We start from the raw sequence: 24,229 nt of genomic DNA, 5'->3' as shown, positions 1-24,229 counted from the left end.
AAAAGCTTGGGAGGGGGGCAGACAGGGAGGAGGAAAATAGCTATGGGGGAGAAGGTGGGGGATAAAAAAGAGAAAGGCGTGTGAAAGCAACCTCAAGTGCAGGGCACGAGTTAACGATTATGAAGAAGAGCAGTAAAAAGAATTGGGTTACTGAACTGGGAAGGAGGGACTTGGTTCTCTGGAGATCCCTTCTGCGTTTACACGGACCGGCTCAGCGCTAAGGGGGTGTGGTACTGAGCTCAGAGCGGTGCGGTGCGAGGCGATCGCGGTGGGGGCGCCGCCCAATCCCTTCTAGAAGTGGAAGGCCAGGAAAACCTAGCGACTGGCGGGCAGGCAGGCAGGCAGGGAGGTTGGCAGAGCGGAGGCGGAGCGAGGGCGCCGATGGGCGGGACGGGGGAGAGCGTGGGGAGGACAAGGAGGCGCTGGCTACTGGCGGCGCTAGGACCCACGGGCGCCCCGCCGGCTCCCGGGAGGTTGATAAAGCGGCGGCGGCGTTTGACGTCAGTGGGGAGTTAATTTTAAATCGGTACAAGATGGCGGAGGGGGACGAGGCAGCGCGGAGGCTGCACCCGCACCAGGGGCTGCGGCGCCGGCGGGGGACTAGCGACCCAAGCACCGGGGTTAACCACGTCTCGTCCACGACCTTCCTAGGTACGCGCCGGGGGAGCGGAGGCCGCAGGGCCCGGGTGCGGAGAGGGCGCGGGCCGCTCGGACCCGCGGGCACCGGCCGCAGGCGGCGGGGTCGTCGTCCGCGGCTGGTTCAGCTCTCCTCCTGCCGCCGCGTCTGACGGCCGCCGGGCCTAGCCCCCGCAGCGTGCCGAGCTTCCGCGGCGCGCGGCCTGAAAGGGCGGCCCTGGGGCCGCGGCTCCCGCTGCTGTCGGGTGAACGGGCGGCGAGCGCGTCTGCGCCCGGCCCGGCCCCCTGCCCGCCCGCCGCGTGGCTGCCTCCGCGTGGCTGCCGCCGCGTCCGCCCCGACCTGAGGGGGCGGCCTTGAGCTGGGGTCGCAGACCTGGGGCGCGGGGAGGTCGGTGACGCCGCGGCTAGGTGCAGGAGAGTTCCGGACGCGGCAGGGCGATCTGTCTCCTGGCGGGCACTCTGCTCTCTGTTCCTCTATCAGAAAGGGAGGTAGGGGTGGCCAGAGCTTTATGGGCCCCCACGGAGGAGTAGGACGCGGAGCGCGCGGGGGGAGCAGACACCTCGCTGCCAGGTCGGAAAGCTCTCCAGACACCCTTCCAGGAGGGAACCGCAGTCCGCAGGCCAGGGCTGTGCCCCGGGGCTCGCGTTCTGGGGCTCCTCGGCCCCCGAACCCATTGGCGCGGGTTGCGCGTGGCTAGGATGCAAGTCCAGATTTAGTTGTTAAACTAGGCTTGTGAGCAGTTTACTAGTCACTCAGACGGCATAGTAAGGCCCGATCAGACTGAAGTGTCTGCGGTGTGAAGTCACCTGATCCTTCGCTCCCGGGTTTTGCTGAATGTGAGCTGCTACTGTACGTGTACAAGGAGCGCCCCTGCCCCCTCCAAGACGCGTTCGCTTTGGCAGCGGAGTGTTGTGTGTCCCTCTCATAGCACCCCTATTTTTAGGAGTTCAGCATTTGATCTTTCGCTCTGGTGTGAATTGAACGCATGAAATCCTGATTGAGAATTTTGATAGTACTTAAAGGCATAAAGTTTTTCAAAGGCTTATAAATAGTAAAAGCTTACGGTTAGGTAAGTACGGCCATGGCATACATAAGAGTTTATAAACTACACTAAATGTGAACTTGTGTTCTTCAGATTCCTCTCTTTCCACAGTCTGATAAAGGTTTTGTAAGATGAAATGTAAAACATTTTGATAAGGTGTTATCCGTGAAGACTAACTTCAATAGAAAAGTTTACGTGAAATATATTGCATCATTCATAGTAACCTTTGGATGTGCTGAACATATGTCAGAGGTAATGACAAACTAGAGTTTTGATACGGGAGAAAGAACAGGAAATAAAGCTTATTTTATTATTGCCTGCCAACAAAAGCACTTGACAGAACTGTTTACATAGAAAAATACCTCCCCCCCCCCCCCCGCCCGAGGTTTTGCCTTAGATCTCTTCTGGTTGGAATTCTCAAGTAATTAGTTTTGGAATGCTGATGGATTGATTTAGATCTTTTGGACCCTACGGGTGTGTATGTTGTGTGTTCGCTCTTGCACTTATTTATTTATATATATTTTAAGGTAACTGTTTTAGATGTATTTTCAAAGTGATTTATGTACTTGCCTTACTAGGAGAAGCATAACTTTATGACTTAGTCATGGTTATGAACATCGTTTTTATTTTGTGGTACATTGAGATGTGATTCTTAAGAGTTGATACATAGGGCTCGCCATTTATTAAACATTCTGCTACTCACAGGTTTTTGTGTGTTTCCCCCCCCACTCTTGGAGGTATCCCTTCCCTTGATAACCATACCTATCAAATGACTGCCTGAAACCTTTTCATTTGCTCTGTAGTCACTCAATATGACATTAAAATCCAAATAAAACTTCTTAAGATTTGTGTTTAAAGTCAGAGCCAACAGGCTGTGAGTGAGTAGGGACTCGGCTATTTTTGACAGTGTATAAGGAACTCTCTGTCTCCCTCTGCTTTCTGGATAAGTAAACTTGAATTGAGTTGGGGTGAGTCAGGTGCCACTCTAGTAGTTTAGTCTAAGGAAGGTGCTTTGTGTCTCTTAAGAGAAATCCTTACGCACTTTAGGAATGTAGGATCTTTGTAAAGCACTTATGTACTCTTGTATTTTAATGGCTTTGTAGGATGATTAAATCTCTTGGAAATTCTTTATTTGGGGAAGAAAGAGCTGTCTTACATACAGTAAAAGAGGTATTTATTGCAGGGAAAATAAACCGTGAGTTAAAATGAGATTCTGGCTTTAAGTTGAGCGCACCTATTTTGGGATTCGATTTTAGTTTGCCAGTGTGTTTTAACTTTAGGGTAAAGTTTTTAAATATTCACAGATGAAAGTAACTTTCTTGAAATTGTTAGACCTTTTCCAAAATTGTGCTTTTTCCATCTGTCTGATATTAAGCAGTTGTTAAAGAGTACCTGGAAGACTGTCACCTCGTTCCATGCTGTAGTTCAAGGCATATTTTTACAATTTCGAGACTCTTTAGCAAGATGCGTTTTTTTTTTTGTGGTTTCCATCACTTCTTTTATTGATACTCATTAGAGAATAAAATTGTATTGGTTTTTTTGATGTTTCCATCACTTCTTTTATTGATACTCATTAGAGAATAAAATTGTTTTGGTTTTTTTGATGCATGACAACACACTCTGTTGGTAGTGGTTGCACAAGGTTGATCATGAGCTATACTAAATACTGCAACCTCCGAATTGCTGATTTTTACACTGGTATTTCCTTTGTGGTGATGGGTGGCTCCTCTCTGAATACGTAAAGTGGTCCGTTCAGTTCGTGGTTGCATTTTAAAAATCTGTTTATGCTCAATTGGAAGACCTATTTGACGCACAATTGTAAGCAGAGCTTCTTGGCAGGCTCTCAAGGTTAAGAGACAAATGTAAGGAATGGGATTGGAAGTTAAAACTTTTTTGTAATGGTGATTTACTGCTTTACAGAGGGAAGTTTTTTTTCTGGGGTGGCTGCAGGGAAATAGCCTTTTTTTTTTTTTTTAAAGTGTAATGGTATTCTGATTGTATGACCATTTTAGTGTTTTAAAATCCAGGTGTGTTATTAAGGACGATAGATGTGAATATTGAGTCACTGAACTTAATCCCCCAATGAGTTCATTACTCATGTAAGTTTCTTCCTCTCCTTTACTGTTCCTGAGGTGGGAAACAGAGACAGAAGAGAAATTAAATTTCCTTACTGCCTACAGCTCGTTGACAAGTCCTTGAAACAGGTCGCGTGACATTCCTCTAGGGACTCAACTGCCTCAGTGTTAATACTTTGCTGAGGGCAAAAGGCTATCTTAGCCTGACCCTCAGGATCCTGTAAGTCTACTTTAACATGTAAAAATTCTTTTAGAAATTTCCTTTATCTCTAAACCCCCAAGATACTTGTTGGCAATCATCCCCCAAGCATATGGACCACCGATATACATCTGAAGGGTCTCATGACTCCGGTTATTAGACAGTAATAAATGATCTTTTCCTAACAATAGCTAGCCCCCGCAAGGTCCTGGAAGCCTTGCTTCCAAAATTCCTTAGAGACTTACGCTATCTCTAACCCCTCCCAACTTGAAAGTATGTAATGGGCTACTCCTTGTGACCCCAGTGCAACTCTTTCTGCCCATGGGTCCTGACCCTGTGCTTTAATAAACCATGGGTCCTGTCCCTGTGCTTTAATAAAATCACCTTTTTGCACCAAAGATGTCTCAAGAATTGTTTCTTGGCCATATGGCTTCGAACCCTAACATTCTTTCCTTCACTCACCACCCCTCCTATAGAAAGAATGGTTGAGTGCTTTCTCTATAGCTTTAAAAATGAACAGCCAAAAAAACCCCCCACTATCCTGAAAATAATGATGGCAATAGCATAATCCTTGATATTTTATAAAGCGCTTTAAACATCTTGCTTTTTTTTTTTTTGCCCCCCTTAAAATCTTCCTTTGAGGGAATCCCATTGGAGGGAGTGATTTTAACTTGTCTACAGTCAAGGAAACTACTCAGAGACAGTCTTAGTGCTGTGGACTTGGAGGAGAGTAGGAGCCTTTCTTCATTGAAAATTATCACATACACAATTAGAAATACCTCGGTAAAACTGTTGAATGAATGATGTCTGAAGTCATACTAATGAGAAATTGGGGCGGTTAATAAGTAAAGATAGAGCAAGTCACTAAGTGGAGTGGGAAATTTTAAAGTAAGAAGGGAGAAGGTAGATGTAGAAAGAAGTAGAATTCATGAAGTAGAACAATTTTGCTTGTTAAGGACATTAAGAAGTATGAAATAAGTGTAAAGCCAAGATAACTGTTTTACAAATGATTTTCCAAGTTATTGGTAATCATATCTCTGTGTGTTTAGGTGTACACATATTTGCTAAACTTAGGTAGATTTTTGTAAAATGTGTACTTAAGTAACCACCCTCACTATCTACTGTGGGACAGATAGCTGTAGGTAGTTGGTTTTATGGGCAGATGGTAATCTATTAGAAGCAACTGTTAAGTCATGAAAGACTAACATATATGTACTTTGTTTTCCCAAGGAGATAGTATGCACTTTTGACTGATTTGGGGTTTAGTTTTCCGGCCAGTACAAGTAGGATTTAGGGGATTCCTTGGTAATGTACCAGCTTAATGAAAATTATTCATACAAATTATATTTCTATGACTAGAGTCAAAATAACCAGTAACTAATAACTTGTGAGCTGTGTAATTTATGAAGGATGCATATCAAGGGTCTATAGTACATTTCCTCCTTTTATTGCATAATGCTCTGATTGTGGGGGCAATGTTTTTTTAATTATATAGAAGTAAGATAATGCAGTGGAAAAGAATGAGGAAAGGAATCAAAAGCTGACTTAACTCTCTGAGCCTTGAAACCCCTCACACACAGCAGTGATAGTAATCGCATAATAGGACTGTTGTGGGAAACAAACAATAGTGGGAATGATAGGTACAAATGTTTCATAAATTGTAAAGCTGCCTGTGTAAGAGACTGTAATGCTTATGTAAGAATGTGCCTATTTGGCTACTTATGCTGTTATATATACATGTGTATATTTGCAATCAGTTTCTTCTAATTTTTTTTTCCTGCAGTCTGGACAAAGGTTTAGTTTGGGCAGAGGTGGTAGGTAAATTTTTAACTTTACCTGTAAAATGCTGATAATGTGTTCATGATTAGGGATATTGCAAGTATTAAATGTGAAAAAGTGCTTAACCCAGTGGCAGACATTCTGTTGATGGTAGTATTGCTATAATGTGTAGTTATTTTGAACAAAAAGTTTTTTCAAAATACATGACTTGAAAAACCTTTGTTCAGTTTTTATAAGATAAAAATATACATTCATACTTTTCACCAGCTTCATTTTAATAAACTTGTGCTTTAGAGAATCAATCATAGCAAAATAATCTTCTGAAATTGTTTATTTTCAATATAGGATTCAATATGAAGTAATTTCTTAAGGTCATGGCAGTTTTCAAGTAGAGTGCATTTACTTTTCAGATAGTAAATGTGCAGAATCTAACTGGGGTCTGTTTTGCGCAAAAATGCCTAAAGAATGATTGACTTGAAAGTACACAAATTGTGAATCTCATTAAAAGCTTTACCCCCCACAAATTGTGAATCCCATTAAAAGCTTTTTTCCCCCCTACATGTAATCATTTGGAGTCATGAATAGTGATTAGGATATATTTTAACTTTTGAATTCTGTAAACTTATTATGATCTTCAGAATGGAATTAGAATGGAGGCTTGGATTTTATTTTTATTTTTATTTTTTTAAAAATATTTTATTTATTTGACAGAGACACAGCGAGAGAGGGAACACAAGCAGGGGGAGTGGGAGAGGGAGAAGCAGGCTTCCCGCCGAGCAGGGAGCCCGATGTGGGGCTCGATCCCAGGACCCTGGGATCGTGACCTGAGCCGAAGGCAGACGCTTAACGACTGAGCCACCCAGGCGCCCCTGGAGGCTTGGATTTTAATACTAGCTCTGTAATAACATTTTTTCCTTCCTGGTAGGTAATATCTGCCTTAGCAAACTTAAAGGTTTTTGTTTTTGTTTTTTTCTTTTTTTTTGATTATTAAATAGATAATCTTGAAGGCACTTTAGAAACCTTAAAGCCTTCTATAACGAAACTCTTTTAAAAGGGGGATGGAATTGGCATGCTAAATGAGCTCATTTCATATTTGAGTGAATGGGTTTATGAGATATTAAAACTTGGGTTAAGTTTACTTTTATCAGAAAGGGGGGGTGAGTTGTTTTTGAAGTAAATTGTAGAGAAACTGATACGAATTACCCTTGTTAATTTTTTTGAACGTAGTTATTAATCACATCTTCAGAAATTGCTCTTTTCATCAGCACTTTAATTTTATTTATTTATTTATTTATTTTTTAAAGATTTTATTTATTTATTTGAGAGAGAGAGTGAGAGAGAGAAAGAGCTCAAGAGGGGGGAGCGGGAGAGGGAGAAGCAGACTCCCCGCTGAGCAGGTAGTCCGATGCAGGACCCGATCCTGGGACTCCAGGATCATGACCTGAGCCGAAGGCAGCCGCTCAACCAACTGAGCCACCCAGGCGCCCTAATTTTTTTTTTAAAGATTTATTTATTTGACACAGAGAGACACAGCTAGAGAGGGAACACAAGCAGGGGGAGCGGGAGAGGGAGAAGCAGGCTCCTGGCTGAGCAGGGAGCCCGATGCGGGGCTCCCAGGACCCTGGGATCATGACCTGAGCCCAAGGCAGACGCTTAACGACTGAGCCACCCAGGCGCCCCAGCACTTTAATTTTAAAATAGATACTACAATATGATCTTGTGGAGTTTTTGTTTAGAGTTGAGAGGCTTTTTATTGCAGGAGAATGGCAGTGGCCTTGGGTATTGTTTCGCAAATTCTGAAGTGTAGGCTAGAAGTTCTCGGAAAGGTTGAACAATGTTGTTGATGCCAAAAGTCTTACAATTAGATATTAAGATAGAAATTTACTGCCTTTAAATTACAGCTAAACTTGTGATTGATTAGAGCTTGTGATCATGGCTCTTAATCTAATATAAGTCATGGGTAATTTATACCTTGTAAAAGTTTTAATTTTTCTTTTTTAAATTTCAAAAGCAGTAAATCTTTGTAGATACTTTGGAAAATACAGATAAAAAAGAAGAAAGTAAAAATCATATCAACTAGTGGTAAGCACTGTTAGCATTCTGGTATACGTCTTTTAGTATATACCCTTTTTTAATGCATAATTTAATTTTTTCTAAATTGGGATCTTACTGTAATTTTGTAACTTACTTTTTCATTCATATTGTATTTCCCTGTGTGATTAAATAATGTCTACAACATGATTTTTTAAATGGCATTGTAGTACTAAACTAATCCTCCTTCTAGATATGGGGTTATTTCTTGTGAATAATGCTGGCTAAACATCTTTGTAGATAAATCTTGACCTTTAGGATAAGGTCTTAAAAGTATATTTCTGGGTTGAACCACCTATACTTTTCAATATTGAAGACACATCAGCAAATCCATTCAGAAAGTTCTGATTTATTCTGTGTTCGTTTGGGTTAGGTTTGTACTTGTTTGCGAATACTTTTGTTCACAAGTGGGTGTTGTTATTTAAAAACGAATGCCAACACATAGGTAAAGGATCTTACTGTTGTATTTCTTTCATTACAGTTGATGTTTAAATTTTAATACGGTAACTGTGAATTCTTTTTATTAATTGCATTTTCATATTCTTGGACCATTTCTCTGTTTTTCTTACTGCTTTGTAAAAGTCCTTTTGTTCATAAGAAATTCTTTTTCATATTTGCTTTTTAATTTTGTGGGATTTTGGGGGGAATATTGTGTTTTCGGGAAAAAAACATTTAAAATGGTTGCGTATGAGTGTTTTTCTTAAATTGGTAACTTTTCAACTTATTGGTGCTGGTCTCTTCTGAATTTTTAGGTATGCTGCCATAGGGTTTTGTTTTGTTTTGTTTTTAACTGTTTTGAATTCTTCCTGAAAATTTTTTTATTCCTGACTCTTTAATGGCAGAGTATGGGTATCTGCTTTGGTGCCCCGTAGTGTGGTAGAAGCTTCTAGCTTAGGCGCTTGGTTCGGATTGTCACCACCACCAAGCTTCCACTTCCTTAACTAAGAAAAAAACCTACTTTGGAAGTTTAAGATTAAAAGATAATGTCTTAAAAGCACTTGGCTTGTATTGAGTGTACAAAGAGTGTAAAGAAGTTAGTTTTCTTTGGGAGTAAAGAGGTGGAGGAGGGCAGGCTGATACAAGACCATTTTTAGACAAAGAACTAGCTTTTTTCCCTTGATGTTATCAGTTGACATATTGAGCACCTACCTTAGGAAAGGGCTTCTCAGTTGCTTGTAATGAGTACCTGTGTAGAAAAGTGTAGAACAGATCCCTGTTCTAAACTTTCATGTAGTTGGGAGATCAAATAGACCTTATGCATATTTGTCAGTAAAGTGTATCATTAAGTTTATAATTTCAGAAGTAGGAATTACTGTGTGCTAGTGTTACTGAGGAAGACTTCATGGAGGAGGGTGGGCTTTGTCAGGCCTTGAAGAATGGGTGGGTCTTAGGAGGCAGAGTGTAGGATATACCACTTGTTTCAAGATAAAAAGGCAGTGTTTGGTAAGGTTTTTTCAAAATAGTTTAAGCACTTGTCTCTCCTTTCTAAGAATTTGTTTAAAAAGTATTTAAAAGCAATTAGATAGAGGTAACTGAAGGATCAAATGGTGGTAGAGCATGTGTAATAAAAAGAGAATATGGGCTGTTTTTGTAGCCAAGTCAAGCAAAGAATTGATTTAAATAACTGGATGATTCCTGGAAAAACTGTCTGAATACCTGTAAATGTGACTTCTTAAAAACTATGGAGATGTGTTCCCCCACCCCTGTTTTTGAGCATCTGCATTTATCTACTGCAAGGAATCCTGATGTGTACTCTTAAAAGTTGCCAAACTAGAGAAAGGATAAAAAGAGAGTATAGTGAGAACCTCTGACTTTTTTATCCCTTTTGTTTTTCAAATTAGTCACATATATCTACTTGGAAGGATGTTTGTCTGTTTTGCACTGTTCCCTTCTTCTTACAGCTATTCTCTTAGTAGGAATTTTGCCTGTATTGAGCCGAGTTTGGGATTTGAGTGTATACCTCTCTCTCTTTTTTTTTTTCTTTTTTTTTTAAGTGTTGCTGTAGAGGCATCTGGGTGGCTCAGTTGGTTAGGCATCTGACTTCAGCTCATGTCATGATATCAGGGTCCTGGGATTGAGCCCCATGTTGTCAGGCTCCACGCTCAGTGGGGAGTCTGCTTGTCCCTCTCTCCCTGCGGGGGGTGGGGGTGTGCACATGCTCTCAAATAAATAATTTTCTTTCTTTTTTTTTTTTTAAGAAATAAAGTGCTGCTATAATGAGCCATCTGAGGTAGAGTTGTGGCACAATGGAATGTAGCAACTTATTTCCAGAGTCTTGGCAGATACCTGAGATTTGTCATAAAAACCTTATTCTAAATTTAAGCTTGGGTCTCTGTGTGTATTAATGACTCCTTTGCTCACTGGTTATCCCAAATTTCAGTAGCTTTTTCTATGGATTTAATATCTTTAACTCACTACTGAGTTAATTTTGGGGCCAAAAGGGAATGATTCAGTGGGTTTGCCTGATTCAAGGAAACCTACTCTGGTTTTGATGGATTCCTGATCTCTGTGTTAGAAAGTCTCAGAGTAACTGCCAAAATTACTTTTGGAAATGGAAATTTAGTGCATTGTTGTTTTATAAAGGCTTATAAGAAAAGTATATGTTCCTTATAGAAATATGGAATGATTTAGTGTTTTCTGTTGCCTAGTTCAGAGAAGGATGTTGAAGAACTGGCTAGCTCTCACATGCAGTGCTTCCCATTTTTACTGTCACCTTCTGACTTTGGGCTTCTCACCTTATACTTAGGCGCTTCTAGTTACTTAATATCTGATTTCCCTGTTTTTAGATTCTCATTATACTTCTTACTCATCACTTTTGGTTTATCTCTGTAGCACAGCTTTGATCCTGTCACTCCTCTGCCTCAAAATTTTCCTTGGCTCTCAGGATAATGCCCAGTATTCTTAGCCTAAACTTTTAAGGTTAGCCTTAATCTGATTTTCAGGGCTCAGAGATGCAACCTTCTCCAGGATGTCTTCATTGATAACACTAGCTAAATAATCTAACATAGCGCTTTCTTTACTGTTCTCTTATACTTGTTTGTGTTGAAGCCTTGAGAGTAAGAACCATTATCATCAGCAAATTGTATTTCTCTAGTATCTAGTATAATGCCTTGCTCTCTAATTACTACTAGCTTGAAGTAGGTGGGGTGGGGGCCCTTCCTCAGTTATTCATGACACATTGTATAGGTGTACTGTATGAAACAATGAATTACACATTTATTTACATGTAAATTATATATCCATATCTTATCAAAGATGGGCAAATACAATTTTATTGTATCTCATTTTAAATGCCTGCAATTTAAAATTTGCCCTTCTAGAAAGCTTATGAAGAGAAAAAAGATTGTTTCCCACCTGTTGGGGGATGGTATAAACGCTTTGCTGACTGCATAAATAAATTTTGACAAAGAAATTTTTGGAAAGAGGGAAAAATAGCTGTATGCCAAGATTTGTTATAAAGATGAGAAATAAACCCCTCTTTATTTTTTTAAACAAATTGTGGTTTTGGTACTTTTTTTCAGCTTTCTAGAAATCTTGAGCACGTAACAATTCAGCTCTGAGTTTATTCAGCAAACATGCTCATTTGGCATAGTTGGAAGATGATGGATTTGACTAGGACCTGAGTGTGCATACAGATTTGATTACTTAGGAAATATATGTCCTTGCAAATTGCTTAATCTGAACCTCATTGTCCTCCTTTATATATAAACAGGGAAACTCATAGTTTACCCAACAAAATGATTTTGAGGATTAAAGAGATATATTATGTGGTTATTAACCCAGAATAGACCCTGTTTTTCCCTCTTCTATAGTAGAAGGTACACCTAAAATTATTTCATGCATTAAATTATTTCGAAGAGTGAGAAAGTTATTAATAATGTTTTCACCCCTTCTCCCAGTTAATCCACTTCTTTCAGTTCTCTGCTCAAATGTTTCCTTATTAGGGAAGCTTTGCCTGATCATTCTTTTATGAAATAGCAAGCCCCTGTTTTCATTTCCTTTAACCTGCTTTATTTTTCTTTGTAGTACTTAATACTAGCCTAGGTCATATATTTGTTTTCTATTTCCTCATCTTTAGGATGTAATAAACTCCTAAGGGTAGGATTTTTTTTTTTTAATTTGTTCATTAGTGAATCCTGCAATTCTTAGAACCATGTTGTAGGTGTTCAGTGAATGTTTGTTGAAGGAATAAAGACTTATGCACTCCCACTTCTAGTCCTTTAACCTCCTTGCATAGTAATGACCTTGGTGGTTGTCAGTGGGGTGCTTGTTACAAATGTAGATTCCTGGACTCCACTTCTGATCCGCTGAATCAACTCTGGAGTTGAGGTCCAAGAGTCTGTATTCCAAACAAGCCACCCAGCTGGTTCTTAAGCTTTAGTGTACATGGGACTCACTGTTTCATGGTGTGGTTTTGGCTGATTAAATATTGTCAGTATAGGGCGCCTGGGTGGCTCAGTCGTTAAGTGTCTGCCTTCGGCTCAGGTCATGATCCCAGGGTCCTGGGATCGAGTTCCACATCAGGCTCCCTGCTCGGCAGGAAGCCTGCTTCTCCCTCTCCCACTCCCCCTGCTTGTGTTCCTGCTCTCACTATCTCTCTCTCTGTCAAATAAATAAATCTTAAAAAAAAAAATTTTTTTTTTTAAAATATTGTCAGTATAACTCAGATCCATAATTAAATTACATATGGACTGACCGTGCTATAGCAAACATTTTTTTTTTCCCTGTTGATCTGTCAAGGAAGACTTAGGTATCCGTAGTTTTGATTATTTTGGTTACTTTATTTTTTTGTCCAGAACTCCAGTTTATTTTTTATTTTTTAAAAGATTTTATTTATTTATTTGACAGAGAGAGACAGAGCGAGAGAGGGAACACAAGCAGGGGGAGTGGGAGAGGGAGAAGCAGGCTTGCCGCCGAGCAGGGAGCCCGATGCGGGGCTTGATCCCAGGACCCTGGGATCATGACCTGAGCCGAAGGCAGACGCTTAACGACTGAGCCACACAGGTGCCCCTGTCCAGAACTCCAGCTTAATCCAGGACTTTAAGGATCTAAAAATCTCAAATATTAGATGTTTATCAGTTCACCTCTCCCAACTAAACAAAATTAAATTCGTTAAGCCCATACATAACTGTACGTGTCATTTTTTACTTATAAGAATAGATGAACTGATATCAGGGATTTAAGTGATAAACATCTTTTCAAAATATGAACTGATTTGTATCTCCTTTCCTATGGCTATACCACTGGGAAACAGTGATTTTTGTAAGAATTACCCTGTAACATTGAAAGTTTGGTATAGAGGAAACAGCATGGACTTAATATAAAAACCCAGATAGAAATCTTGATGCATATACTCCATTTTCTTTATTAAAAAATTTTATTTATTTTTTAAAGATTTTATTTATTTATTTAATTGACAGAGAGAGAGAGAGAGACAGCATGAGAGGGAACACAAGCGGGGGGAGTGGGAGAGGGAGAAGCAGGCTTCCCGCCGAGCAGGGAGCCCGATGTGGGGCTCGATCCCAGGACCCCGGGATCATGACCCGAGCCGAAGGCAGACGCTTAACGACTGAGCCACCCAGGCGCCCCTCTTTTTTTTTTTTTTTTTTTTTTAAGATTTTATTTATTTATTTGACAGAGAGACACAGCGAGAGAGGGAACACAAGCAGGGGGAGCGGGAGAGGGAGAAGCAGGCTTCCCGCTGAGCAGAGAGCCTGATGCAGGGCTCGATCCCAGGACTCTGGGATCACGACCTGAGCCGAAGGCAGACGCTTAACGACTGAGCCACCCAGGCGCCCCGCCCCTCTTTTTTTTTAAAAAAATTTTGTCCGTATTTCTTCACTCTGAAATGGGGATAATTGCTAAGTTTCAGGGTTGTTGAGAGGGTTCCTGTCACAGTGTCTATCCTAAAGTCAGAGTCATTCAATAAATAGAAGTTACTTTTTCTGTGGAAGTAAATTCTGAAGTAATTTAAAAGTCTTCATTAAAAATGATTGTAACATACTTCAAACTTATAAAAATGATAGAAAAATATTATAGATGTCAAGTGCCCATTGCCTAGATCTAATACATAGTATTTGCCCTAATTGTTTTGAATCATTTTTAAAGAGAAACAAAATGTCACTGTACAAGTTGAAGGGTTCTCCCAAAATCTTTTTCTTCTTTTCTTCCCTCCCTACACATACCACCCACAGACGCGCACACACACACACACACACACACACACACTTATCTTGAAGTTGGCATTCATGTTTCCTGGTTTTTTGATAGTCTAATAAAATATATGTATGCTTTTTTTTTAAGTAGGCTCCACACCCAGTGTAGAGCCACAACGTGGGGCTTGAACTCACAGCCCTGAGATCAAGACCTGAGCTGAGATCAAGAGTTGGATGCTTAACCAACTGAGCCACCCAGGCGCCCCCTTATATGTATTTTTAAAATAAATGACATACAGTATTGTGCTGTATTTAAAAAAGTTTTAGTAAGTGGCCCAGAGCATGTACTTGTGATTTGATTTGTTTTTTTCATTCGACATTGGTTTTGAAGTTTATCCATGTATACACACTTATATCTTACTCATTAATTTTGGCTTTCTATTTCTTTTTATTTATTTATTTTTTAAGATTTTTAATTTATTTAACAGAGAGAGACACAGCGAGAGAGGGAACACAAGCAGGGGGAGTGGGAGAGGGAGAAGCAGGCTTCCCGCTGAGCAGGGAGCCTGATGTGGGGCTCAATCCCAGGGCCCCGGGATCATGACTTGAGCCGAAGGCAGACGCTTAATGACTGAGCCACCCAGGCGCCCCTTGGCTTTCTATTTCATGGTTTATTTATCCATGAATATTTAGATTGTTTCGTTTTGTTTTTTTTTTTTTTTTGGCAGTTTCAAATAGTACTTCAGTGGACAAGGAACCTTTTTTTTTTCCCTGTGCGTAAGTGTAAGAATTCTTGTAGCATATAAATAACTTCCCTAAAAATTTTTTCAGTATTGCGTACTCTGATTCTTCAAAAACTGGGACTGCAGAACAAAAGTATATCTTCCCCACCCACCCCCAAAAAAAGTACTTAAGAGCAGATGCAAGACCCCTGGGGTAACTTGGGTGAGATTTTCCACAAGACTTAACTTTGGAAGAAAATCGAGAAAAACCTTTGTTGCTGATTCACTAAGTAGAATTTTTCTGAATTTCTTTGTTGTTGCTTAGAGTCCCCTGAGCCATTATTCTAGCATCTCTTAACTAGCTAACAAAATTGACTTCATAAACTGCATCCTCATTTAAACTAATTTAAATTAACTTTAGTTGAAAATTTTTTCCCTCAGAGTACACTTATATTTAAGTGTATGCTTTAAGAACTGCTTAATATTTGGTGATAAGCTTTGGGAAAAATACCTTGTGCTTATACATTTGTAATCTATTTTACATTTTTTTAATCTATTCAGGTAAATTCATAACATTTTCATGCCTCAGTGTTCTTTAAATGGGAACAGCAAAAATTCTGTGACATCAGTGCTGGTTACTATGGAAACAGTAGTTTTCAAGTGGAAAATAATATGTGAATGTTCTAAGAAAACAACTTTTGTGTATCTCTTGATTTGACAGTAATGAAGGAAGGAGATGAATTAATTAGATACTCTTTAAAAGCATTTTTTAGCAAAATGATTAGCAAAGGGGGCAAAGCTAATGTACGAAAGTACCTGATATCTGACATTGCTAATAGGTCTTCTGGAATCTTTGAAGTTTTTATTTCTGCAGTTTGCATTGTAGTTTCCGTTTTATGTGAGAGAATTTTAACCTTATGAGTTTTTAATAACACTGTTTTATAGGAGCAAATAGTTAAAAATTTTCTTGAAGTCCCTGATTCTGCTTCTCTTTTTCAAAAAAACCATATTATGGAAGTCCAAGTTTGTGTCTGTCAGTGTTCTTCTGGGCTGCATCTGTCTGGGGGGAGGGGGGAGGGAAGCCCAGCATTGTTAGAAAGCTCCCTCAGGTGGCCGATGATGACTGCAGACCAATAGACCAATAATTTTCAACTCCATCTATATATCATGTCAACATATTAAAACATTTTCTACACTTATATTTTTAAAGTAGGGATGTCTATGTCACTGCCTTTTTTCGCTTTTTCCAGAATCCTCAGTGGCTAGGCTGGAGTGGTTAGTTATTCAGAGTATTAGCAGTCTCTCAGGAAGAATACAGGATTATAGTTTAGCTTGAAAACTTTTTTCCTTCTGTAAAAACTTTACATCAGAAGAAACTACAAAATAAAATTAGTTTACGTACTAAACACCTGTAAAATATGGTGATCCTTGGTTCTCCATTAGGTTCTGAGACTAACAGTGTTGGAATCATTTTGGAGTTAGAAATGTGCAGTTTCAGGCTTCCCTCCAGATTTATTGAATCAGAATATGCATTTTTACAAGATCCCCAGATGATTCATATGTATGTTAAAAGTTTGAGAAGCACTGCTATAGAGGAAAAACACGAAATTAATAAGAACACCTAGCCCAGTTCTCCCTGCAAACAGAAGTCTAGTCCTTTGTTTTCCTTTTCTGTACAATTAGTGAATTTGTCTGCCTAATCTCTAAAGCCCCAGTGAGTGATATATGAGATATAATTTTAAGTATTGAGACTAATTTTTAAGCGTATATACTAGAACTTGAATGTCCTCATGTGTCTTGACATATGTATTATAGGAAGCATGTGCATAATCTGTTGATGCTTAAACAGATAGGGAATTTATAGGAATAATAATTAAAAAAAGCCCTTGCTCCTCAATATAAAAAGCTATTTTGAGTTGAAAATAAGTATTAGTAACTTCCTAATACTTTTTATTTTCTAAGCAAAATATTTTGGCATGATGAGATAGTGGATTCACAAGAATTCATTACAAAGGAGTACATTTGTCACCATTGGAGACACTCAAAATTGTATTTTCCAGTTCCTGAATTCAGGTCAAGGGAAAACATTTTAAATTGAATTTGAGCAGTGTCAGAATTGATGGACAGCTCTAGTTTTTCATCACATTGGAGTATAACCTTCATGGGCAATACTCCTTGAAGTAGACGATACTAATTAGAATATTTTTGTTCTGCAAAATGACTAATAAATTGGTTGTATTGCTTTATTCTCTCATTTATTAAATGGAAGTGCTAAGGGGGGGGTGGCACCTGGGTGGCTCAGTCAGTTAAGCATCTGCCTTGGGCTCAGGTCATGTTCTCAGGGTTGCCTCTCCCTCTCCCCTGCCCCTCCCCCGACTCGGGCTCTCTCATGAATGAATAAAATCTTAAAAAAAAAAAGTGCTAAGGGGAATAGGCTGCGTTGATTTTTTTCAAAATCTGCCTTACTGAAATAACTTACATAAAATTCACTGATTTTTGAGTACAATTTGATAAGTTTTGATGAATTTGATGAGTTTTATAGCCACCACCACCACCACAACCATAATACAGAATATTTCCATCATCTCAAAAAGCTCCTTATATCCCTTTATAATTGTCTTGGCTTGGGCTGCTATAACAAATTACCATAAACTGGATGGCTTAAACAGACGTATATTTTTCAGTTATGGAGACTGGGAAGGTGACAGCAGATTTGGTTTCAGTCCTCTTTCTAGTTTGCAGATGGCTGTCTTGCTGTGTCCTCACGGGGCGGAGAAAGAGATCATCTCTCTGAAGTCCCTGACTAATTCATGAGGGCTCTATCCCCATGACCTTATATTATCACCCCGCAGGCCCCACCTCCAAATACCATCACATCGGGGATTAGGGCTTCAATATACGAATTTGGGGACACATACACATTTGAGTTTGTAGCAGTAGTCAATTCTCTTCCCCTGCCTTCAGCTCCTGGGAGCCAATGATCTGCTTTCTGTTACTGTAGTTTTACTTCTTCTAAAATTTCATATACGTGGACTCGGACACTATAGCATTTTGTGTGTGGCTCCTCTCACTTAGTATATAGCTTTTTAGATTTATCTGTGTTAGTGTGTATTTCAGTAATTCATTTCATGTCCAAGTAATAGTTCATTGTATGGATTTAACACAATTTATGCATTTTCCAGTAAATGGACATTTGGGTTTTTTCCAATTTATGTCCATTATGAATAAAGCTGCTATGAATATTCATTTTCAAGTCTTTTGTTGTCATATTTTTTTTTAAGATTTATTTATTTGACAGAGAGAGCGCGAGAGCAGGAACACAAGCAGGGGGAAGTGGGAGAGGGAGAAGAAGGCTTCATGCTGAGCAGGGAGCCCGATGTGGGACTGGATCCCAGCACCCTGGGATCATGACCTGAACTGAAGGCAGACGCCCAACGACGGAGCCACCCAGGTGCCCTTGTTGTCATATGTTTTAATTTCTCTTTTAAGTACCTGGGTGTGTGATTGCAGGTTGTGTGGTAAATATATGTTTAACTGGGGCTCCTGTCAGGCTCAGTCGGTAGATCATGTGACTCTAGATCTTAGGGTAGTGAGTTCAAGCCCCACGTTGGGTGGAGATTATTTAAAATATGTTTAACTTTCTATAAGGTAAATTATAATTTATCTATACCAAAAAGTTTTTCAAAGTGATTGTATCATTTTGTACTCTTAACAAATACATGTGCAAGCCAGTTGCTCCCCACCACCTATTTTGTCAGTCTTTTAGCTATTAGAGTGTGTAGTGGTATCTGATTGTGGTATTAATTTTTATTTCTCTAACATCTAATGGTGTTGAGTATATTTTCATGTGCTTAATGACATTCATATATCTTCTTTGAAGTGTTTATTAAAATCTTTTGCCCATTTTAAGATGGAATTGTTCTAGGGGGCACCTGGATGGCTCAGCCAGTTAAGCGTCTGACTTTGGCTCAGGTCATGATCCTAGGGTCCTGGGATCCAGGCCCCGTGTCAGGGGGCTTTCTCAGTGGGGAGTTTGCTTGTCCCTCCCCCCCCCCCCGCGCGCTCTCTCAAATAGTCTTTTAAAAAGATGGAATTGTTCTTACCGAACAGTTGTAAGAATTTTTTATGTATTCCGAATACTGGATTTTGATTAAGGATTTTTATGTCTGTTCGTGAGGGCTATTGGTAGTTTTTTCTTACAATGTTTTCGTCGAGTTTTGGTATTAGGATAATACTGGCTTCATAAAATGAGTTGGGAAATGTTCCTTTTCTTTTTTTCTGTAAGAGTATTTGTAGAATTGGTATAATTTCTTCCTTAAATGTTTTTTTGTTTGTTTGTTTTTTTGTTTTTTCTTTTTTTCCCTTCCTTAAGTGTTTGGTAGAATTCACCAGTGTAGCCATCTAGTCCTAAAATTGTCTTTTGTTTTAATGGATTTGATTTTAAACCTCATTTTTTTTCAGTTTTGCCTAGTAAAGAGTACCTACTTTTTAGTTAGCCAACGGATAATGAGTTTCTTAGGGTTTTTGCTTTCAGATTTTCGGAGGCAAGGATTGATGTGTTCAGATGAACTGTTTTTATGGGGAGGTAGGTTGAGGGGAATGGTAGGATAGACATGGAATTTTACAATTGCTTGACGTTGTGTATTTTGAAAACTTTTTTTTTTTAATCCTCCATGCCACTCCTTTGTCTCTCCCAATCACTAAAGGACTGTGAAAGTAGAAGAAAGGTTGAGAAAGCTGTGTTATAGAATCTTTGAGACTTCTTTTACTTCTAATAGCACTGACCTGTATCTCTGTCTTTTGTATTTGGATCTGTTTCATCTCCTAATAAAACCTTTATTAGCCTCACTACTGTTTTTTTTACTTACTTACTTACTTACTTACTTACTTACTTACTTATTTATTTATTTATTTATTTATTTATTTGACAGAGACACAGCGAGAGAGGGAACACAAGCAGGGGGAGCGTGAGAGGGAGAAGCAGGCTTCCCACAGAGCAGGGAGTCCGATGTGGGGCTCGATCCCAGGACCCTGGGATCATGACCTGAGCCGAAGGCAGACGCTTAACGACTGAGCCACCCAGGCGCCCCTGTTTTTTTTTTTTTTTTTAAGATTTTATTTATTTATTTGACAGAGAGAGACACAGCGAGAGAGGGAACACAAACAGGGGGAGTGGGAGAGGGAGAAGCAGGCTTTCCACTGAGCAGAGAGCCCGACGTGGGGCTTGATCCCAGGACTCTGGGATCATGACCTGAGCCGAAGGCAGATGCTTAACGACTGAGCCACCCAGGCGCCCCACTACTATTTTTTTTTTTAAAGATTTATTTACTTGAGAGAGAGAGAGTGCTCACAAATGGGGGGAGGGGCAGAGGGAGAGAGGGAGAGAGAGAATCTCAAGCAGACTCCTCACTGAACTTGGAGCCCTATACAGGCCTCAGTCTCATGACCCTGAGATCATGACCTGAGCCAAAGTCAAGAGTTGGACGCTTAACCAACTGAGCCACCCAGGCACCCCTAGCCTTACTACTTTTTAAAAGAAACTTTCAGGGCGCCTGGGTGGCTCAGTTGGTTAAGCGACTGCCTTCGGCTCAGGTCATGATCCTGGAATCCCAGGATTGAGTCCCTCATCGGACTCCCTGCTCAGCAGGGAGTCTGCTTCTCCCTCTGACCCTCCCCCCTCTCATGCTCTCTCTCTCTCTCTCATTCTTTCTCAAATAAATAAATAAAATCTTAAAAAAAAAAAAGAAACTTTCTATTATGGAAATTTTCAAATATGTAGGGAAGTGAAGGACATAACGGAACCTGTGTACATACATCTCCCAGATTCAATGATTATCAACATAATGGCCATTTTATTTTATCTATTCTTCCATAGCCAGCCTCCCCATCAGATTATTATGCCTTTGTGGTGTCTGAGATGTTCATAAGATCTTTCCACTACAGCTGGGCCAGAATGCCAAAGTATCCCGATACTGTTAACATTTCTGGTGTCTGTTCCTCTTTCAACCCTGTAGTAGCAGCTTTCTGGTAAGCTTTGCATAGTGTGGTATTCCTCTGCACCTGTGAAGCTTCTGGGCTGCACCTCTGCACAGCTTCTTTTTCTCTCTGTCCTGTGTAGCAGGTTCCAACTGCTTTAGCAGCCCTAAACTCAGATCTTGTGCTTTGGTTCCCCATGCTGTGTTTAGGAAATTGTTTCTAGGCGGTGGGGAGATAAGTGAGAGGTGGCGGGTGGTGGTCATGGGGCTCACCTTTTGAGTTTCCTTCTATCAAGGATTATTCTCCTATGACTGTTGTCCATCCTTGAAAAGCGATGCCTCATATATTTTGCCTAGTTTTACAGTTTGTGGCAAAGGGCCAGCAGTTACTCTAATGACTGGAAGAGGAAGTCCCAAGTGTTATTTTGTTTTTGTTTTTTTCTGTAAGTGTACCTATGTTTTTAAAAACAAAGCAAAACAGAATCGGGGATGAGTTGTAATAGTTTGTGATCTGCCTTTTTCCCACTTATTTTATACTGATGTCTTAAATATCCCTAATATCTTAAATGTGTGGATGTGTTTTTAAGCCGTGTAATATGTCCATGTGGTTAAAAGAACTATTGAGTCCCTTTCCAGCGGAGTTCCACACTCAACATTAGTTTTCACTGCCATAAAAAACACTGCTCAACAAACTTGTTCGTCTTTGTTAGCATCTTTATTTTCTTATAAAATTCCTACAAATAGGTTTGCTATGGTATAACCTCTTAAAGGCTTTTAAAAATATGTGCTAGAATAAACTTCTGAATACTTAGATACTGTTTTCATTTGGTTATACAGTATAAATGTTGAGGGCCAAGTACCAGACACAGAAATACTGCTTTTGTCAAACTGCTAATTTTTGTAAATACACTGAGTAGACTGAATCCAGGCTACTTTCCATACAGATTGTTTTACATTTTTAGTTGGAATGTGAATAATAACTTAAAATATACTTTCATTGCTTTTGAAAAGTGAATTACTCTTTACTTGGTTCTCTTTCTACAAGTTTGGGGTTGAAATAATCTAACATTAGTAACATTTTATTGTAATGCAGATTTGTAGCATCTTTTTATTGCCTTAGCTTATAATTATGCTGGAAGCTGGCAGACAGATCTAGGTCAGTCCTGAAGTGTAAATTTTGCCATTGGAATATATGCTGAATGTATGAATTTGGCAGATTTAAGATAAAGTATGTTTAAAGAGCAATAAAAAAGACAAGTGTCTTTTTTTGTAGATTTCCTGTTTTAGAGGAATTTTAGGTTCACCACAAAATTGAGTGGAAAATACAGAGTACACATGTACCGCAGTCCCCACACATCAACAGCCTCCCTGCTCCAGACCAAAGTGGTACAGTTGTTACAATCTTCATTGACAGCTCATTATTACTCAAAGCCCACAGATTACATTAGGCTTCACTTACGGGGTTGCATATTCTGTGCGTTTTGACAAATGTATAATACCATATGTCTGCCTTAAGAGAGAATGGTTTAACTGCCGTAAAAATCCTCGTGCTCCACCTGGTCATGTGTCCTTCCCCCTCAACCAGTGGCAACTACTCATCCTTTTTTACTAAGACAAATGTCTTTTTGTAGGCCTTGTGACAAATAGGTTAAGTATACTTAGCGTTAAGGCATGGGGAAATATTTGAGGAACAGTTGATCTTATCTAGGTAGGTATCTTTCAGCTTTGACCTTGAAAGATCCATTTGGGAGTTGGAGTGGGGGAAGAACTGACTTGGAACAGTGAATCAGGAAAATTTATTGGAGGTCTGAAGTCACCTTCAGTCATTTTTTGACACTGAGAAATGGAAATAGAATTAAAATCACTATTCTCTGCAAGCATTTAACTTCAGTTTAAAATCTCAGAGTAATGCTAAATTTAAAAAGATTTCCAATCTAGGTAATCACTGTTAATGTTTACAAGTAGTCTAATGAAATGTACATTATAATTATTCAGTTGCTTATATCAGTATTTGATGAATGAAGTACTTTATCTGTAGTTACTACAAATTTGGTAGAGCAATCATGATGGGGGAGTAAACTTAGTGAACCATGTCATTGTGCTCCATTATACTTTTGAAACATGTTTGCTGCACTTCACTTTAGAAGTCTGTAGACTAGAAATGGTGACAATATGTAGACATCTGCTGTCTATATATCTGAGGTACCTATCTTTATCCATGCTAATCAAAGAAAACTGGCTAAGTGATAACTGTAGTCAACTAATCTAGGTGAAATTTCAATCTAATAAAAATTTCCTGCCAAGTGGTTTGTCTGTTTTATTTATTTATTTATTTATTTATTTATTTATTTATTATTATTATTTTTAAGATTTTATTTATTCATTTGACAGAGACACAGCGAGAGAGGGAACGCAAGCAGGGGGAGAGGGAGAAGCAGGCTTCCCGTGGAGCAGAGAGTCCGATGTGGGGCTCGATCCCAGGACCCTGGGATCATGACCTGAGCTGAAGGCAGATGCCTAATGACCAAGCCACCCAAGTGCCCCTATTATTATTATTTTTTAAAGATTTTATTGATTTGAGAGAGAGAGAGAGAGAGAGGGAGGGAGCACAAGCAGTGGGAGTGGCAGGCAGAGGGAGAAGCAGACTGCCGGCTGAGCAGGAAGCCCGCCTGGGATCATGACCTGAGCCAAAGGCAGACACTTAACCAACTGAGCCACCCAGGCGCCCCCTGTCTGTTTTGTTTTTCAGAAACTAATGCTTTCTTTACAGTAGGAACAAGACTATTTGTTGATTTTAACAAAATCAGCAATCCAGATTTGGTCATTGTGATATTTTAGCATACTTTATTCATTTTGGATTCTTTTTAATTAGTGTATTACTTGATAGAACCTCATACTTTAAAAAAAAAAAAATATATATATATATACTACTCTTGAGTTGCTGGAAGTATTTTCCCAAACGAATTATGTGATTGTCAAATTTGCTCATAAAATACGTAGGGGCAGGTATAAAACTCCTGAGTAAAATGTGTAAATTTCATCCAATCAAGAAATATTTATTAAGCACCTGCTAGGTGCCAAGCACTGTTCTGGGTGCTGGGAGACAAGAGTAGTCAACAGGGTGATTGGGGTCCTTATTTTATTTTATTTTAAAGATTTTATTTATTTGTCAGAGAGAGACAGGGAGTGCACAAGCAGGGGGAGTGGCAGGCAGAGGGAGAAGCAGGCTCCCCGCAGAGCGGGGAGCCCGATGTGGGACTCGATCCCAGGACCCTGAGATCATGACCTGGGTGGAAGGCAGTGGGATCCTTATTTTTGTGGTACATATATTCTGTGGAGGGAGAGATAAAGGTAGACATGTAAACAAATAAAGCATTATTTTAGATACTGAAAAGGACTGTGGGGGAAAAAAACCTGTTTTGTTCAAGTGATGTGGAGGGGTCTGTAATTTAGACTGAGTGGTCAAGGAAGGCCACACTTAAGAGAGAATATTTCAGCTGAGATCTAGATGATGGAGAATTAAGCCACCTGAATTTCTATGGACAGAGCATTCC

At 39.6% G+C, this 24,229-nt stretch overlaps 1 protein-coding gene across 5 annotated transcripts in view; it reads left to right on the top strand.

The window, feature by feature from the left end:
* Nucleotides 1–517: 517 nt before the first annotated feature.
* The window catches only part of ATL2 (atlastin GTPase 2), a 59,532-nt gene continuing 35,820 nt past the window's right edge, over nucleotides 518–24,229 (top strand). For 4 of the 5 annotated variants that reach the window (XM_036070377.2, XM_078056200.1, XM_078056201.1 and 1 more), the window contains exon 1: nucleotides 518–651. In XM_036070377.2, the coding sequence (XP_035926270.2) occupies nucleotides 534–651 (118 nt within the window). In that variant the 5' untranslated portion in view covers nucleotides 518–533. Of the gene's footprint in view, nucleotides 652–1,080; nucleotides 1,208–24,229 lie in introns of those variants that run through there. The other variant, XM_078056202.1, reaches the window with a different exon arrangement.

This window comes from Halichoerus grypus, chromosome 10, assembly GCF_964656455.1.
Source record: "Halichoerus grypus chromosome 10, mHalGry1.hap1.1, whole genome shotgun sequence".
Taxonomy (NCBI): Eukaryota; Metazoa; Chordata; class Mammalia; order Carnivora; family Phocidae; genus Halichoerus; species Halichoerus grypus.
This window is presented reverse-complemented; position numbering and strand designations above follow the sequence as displayed.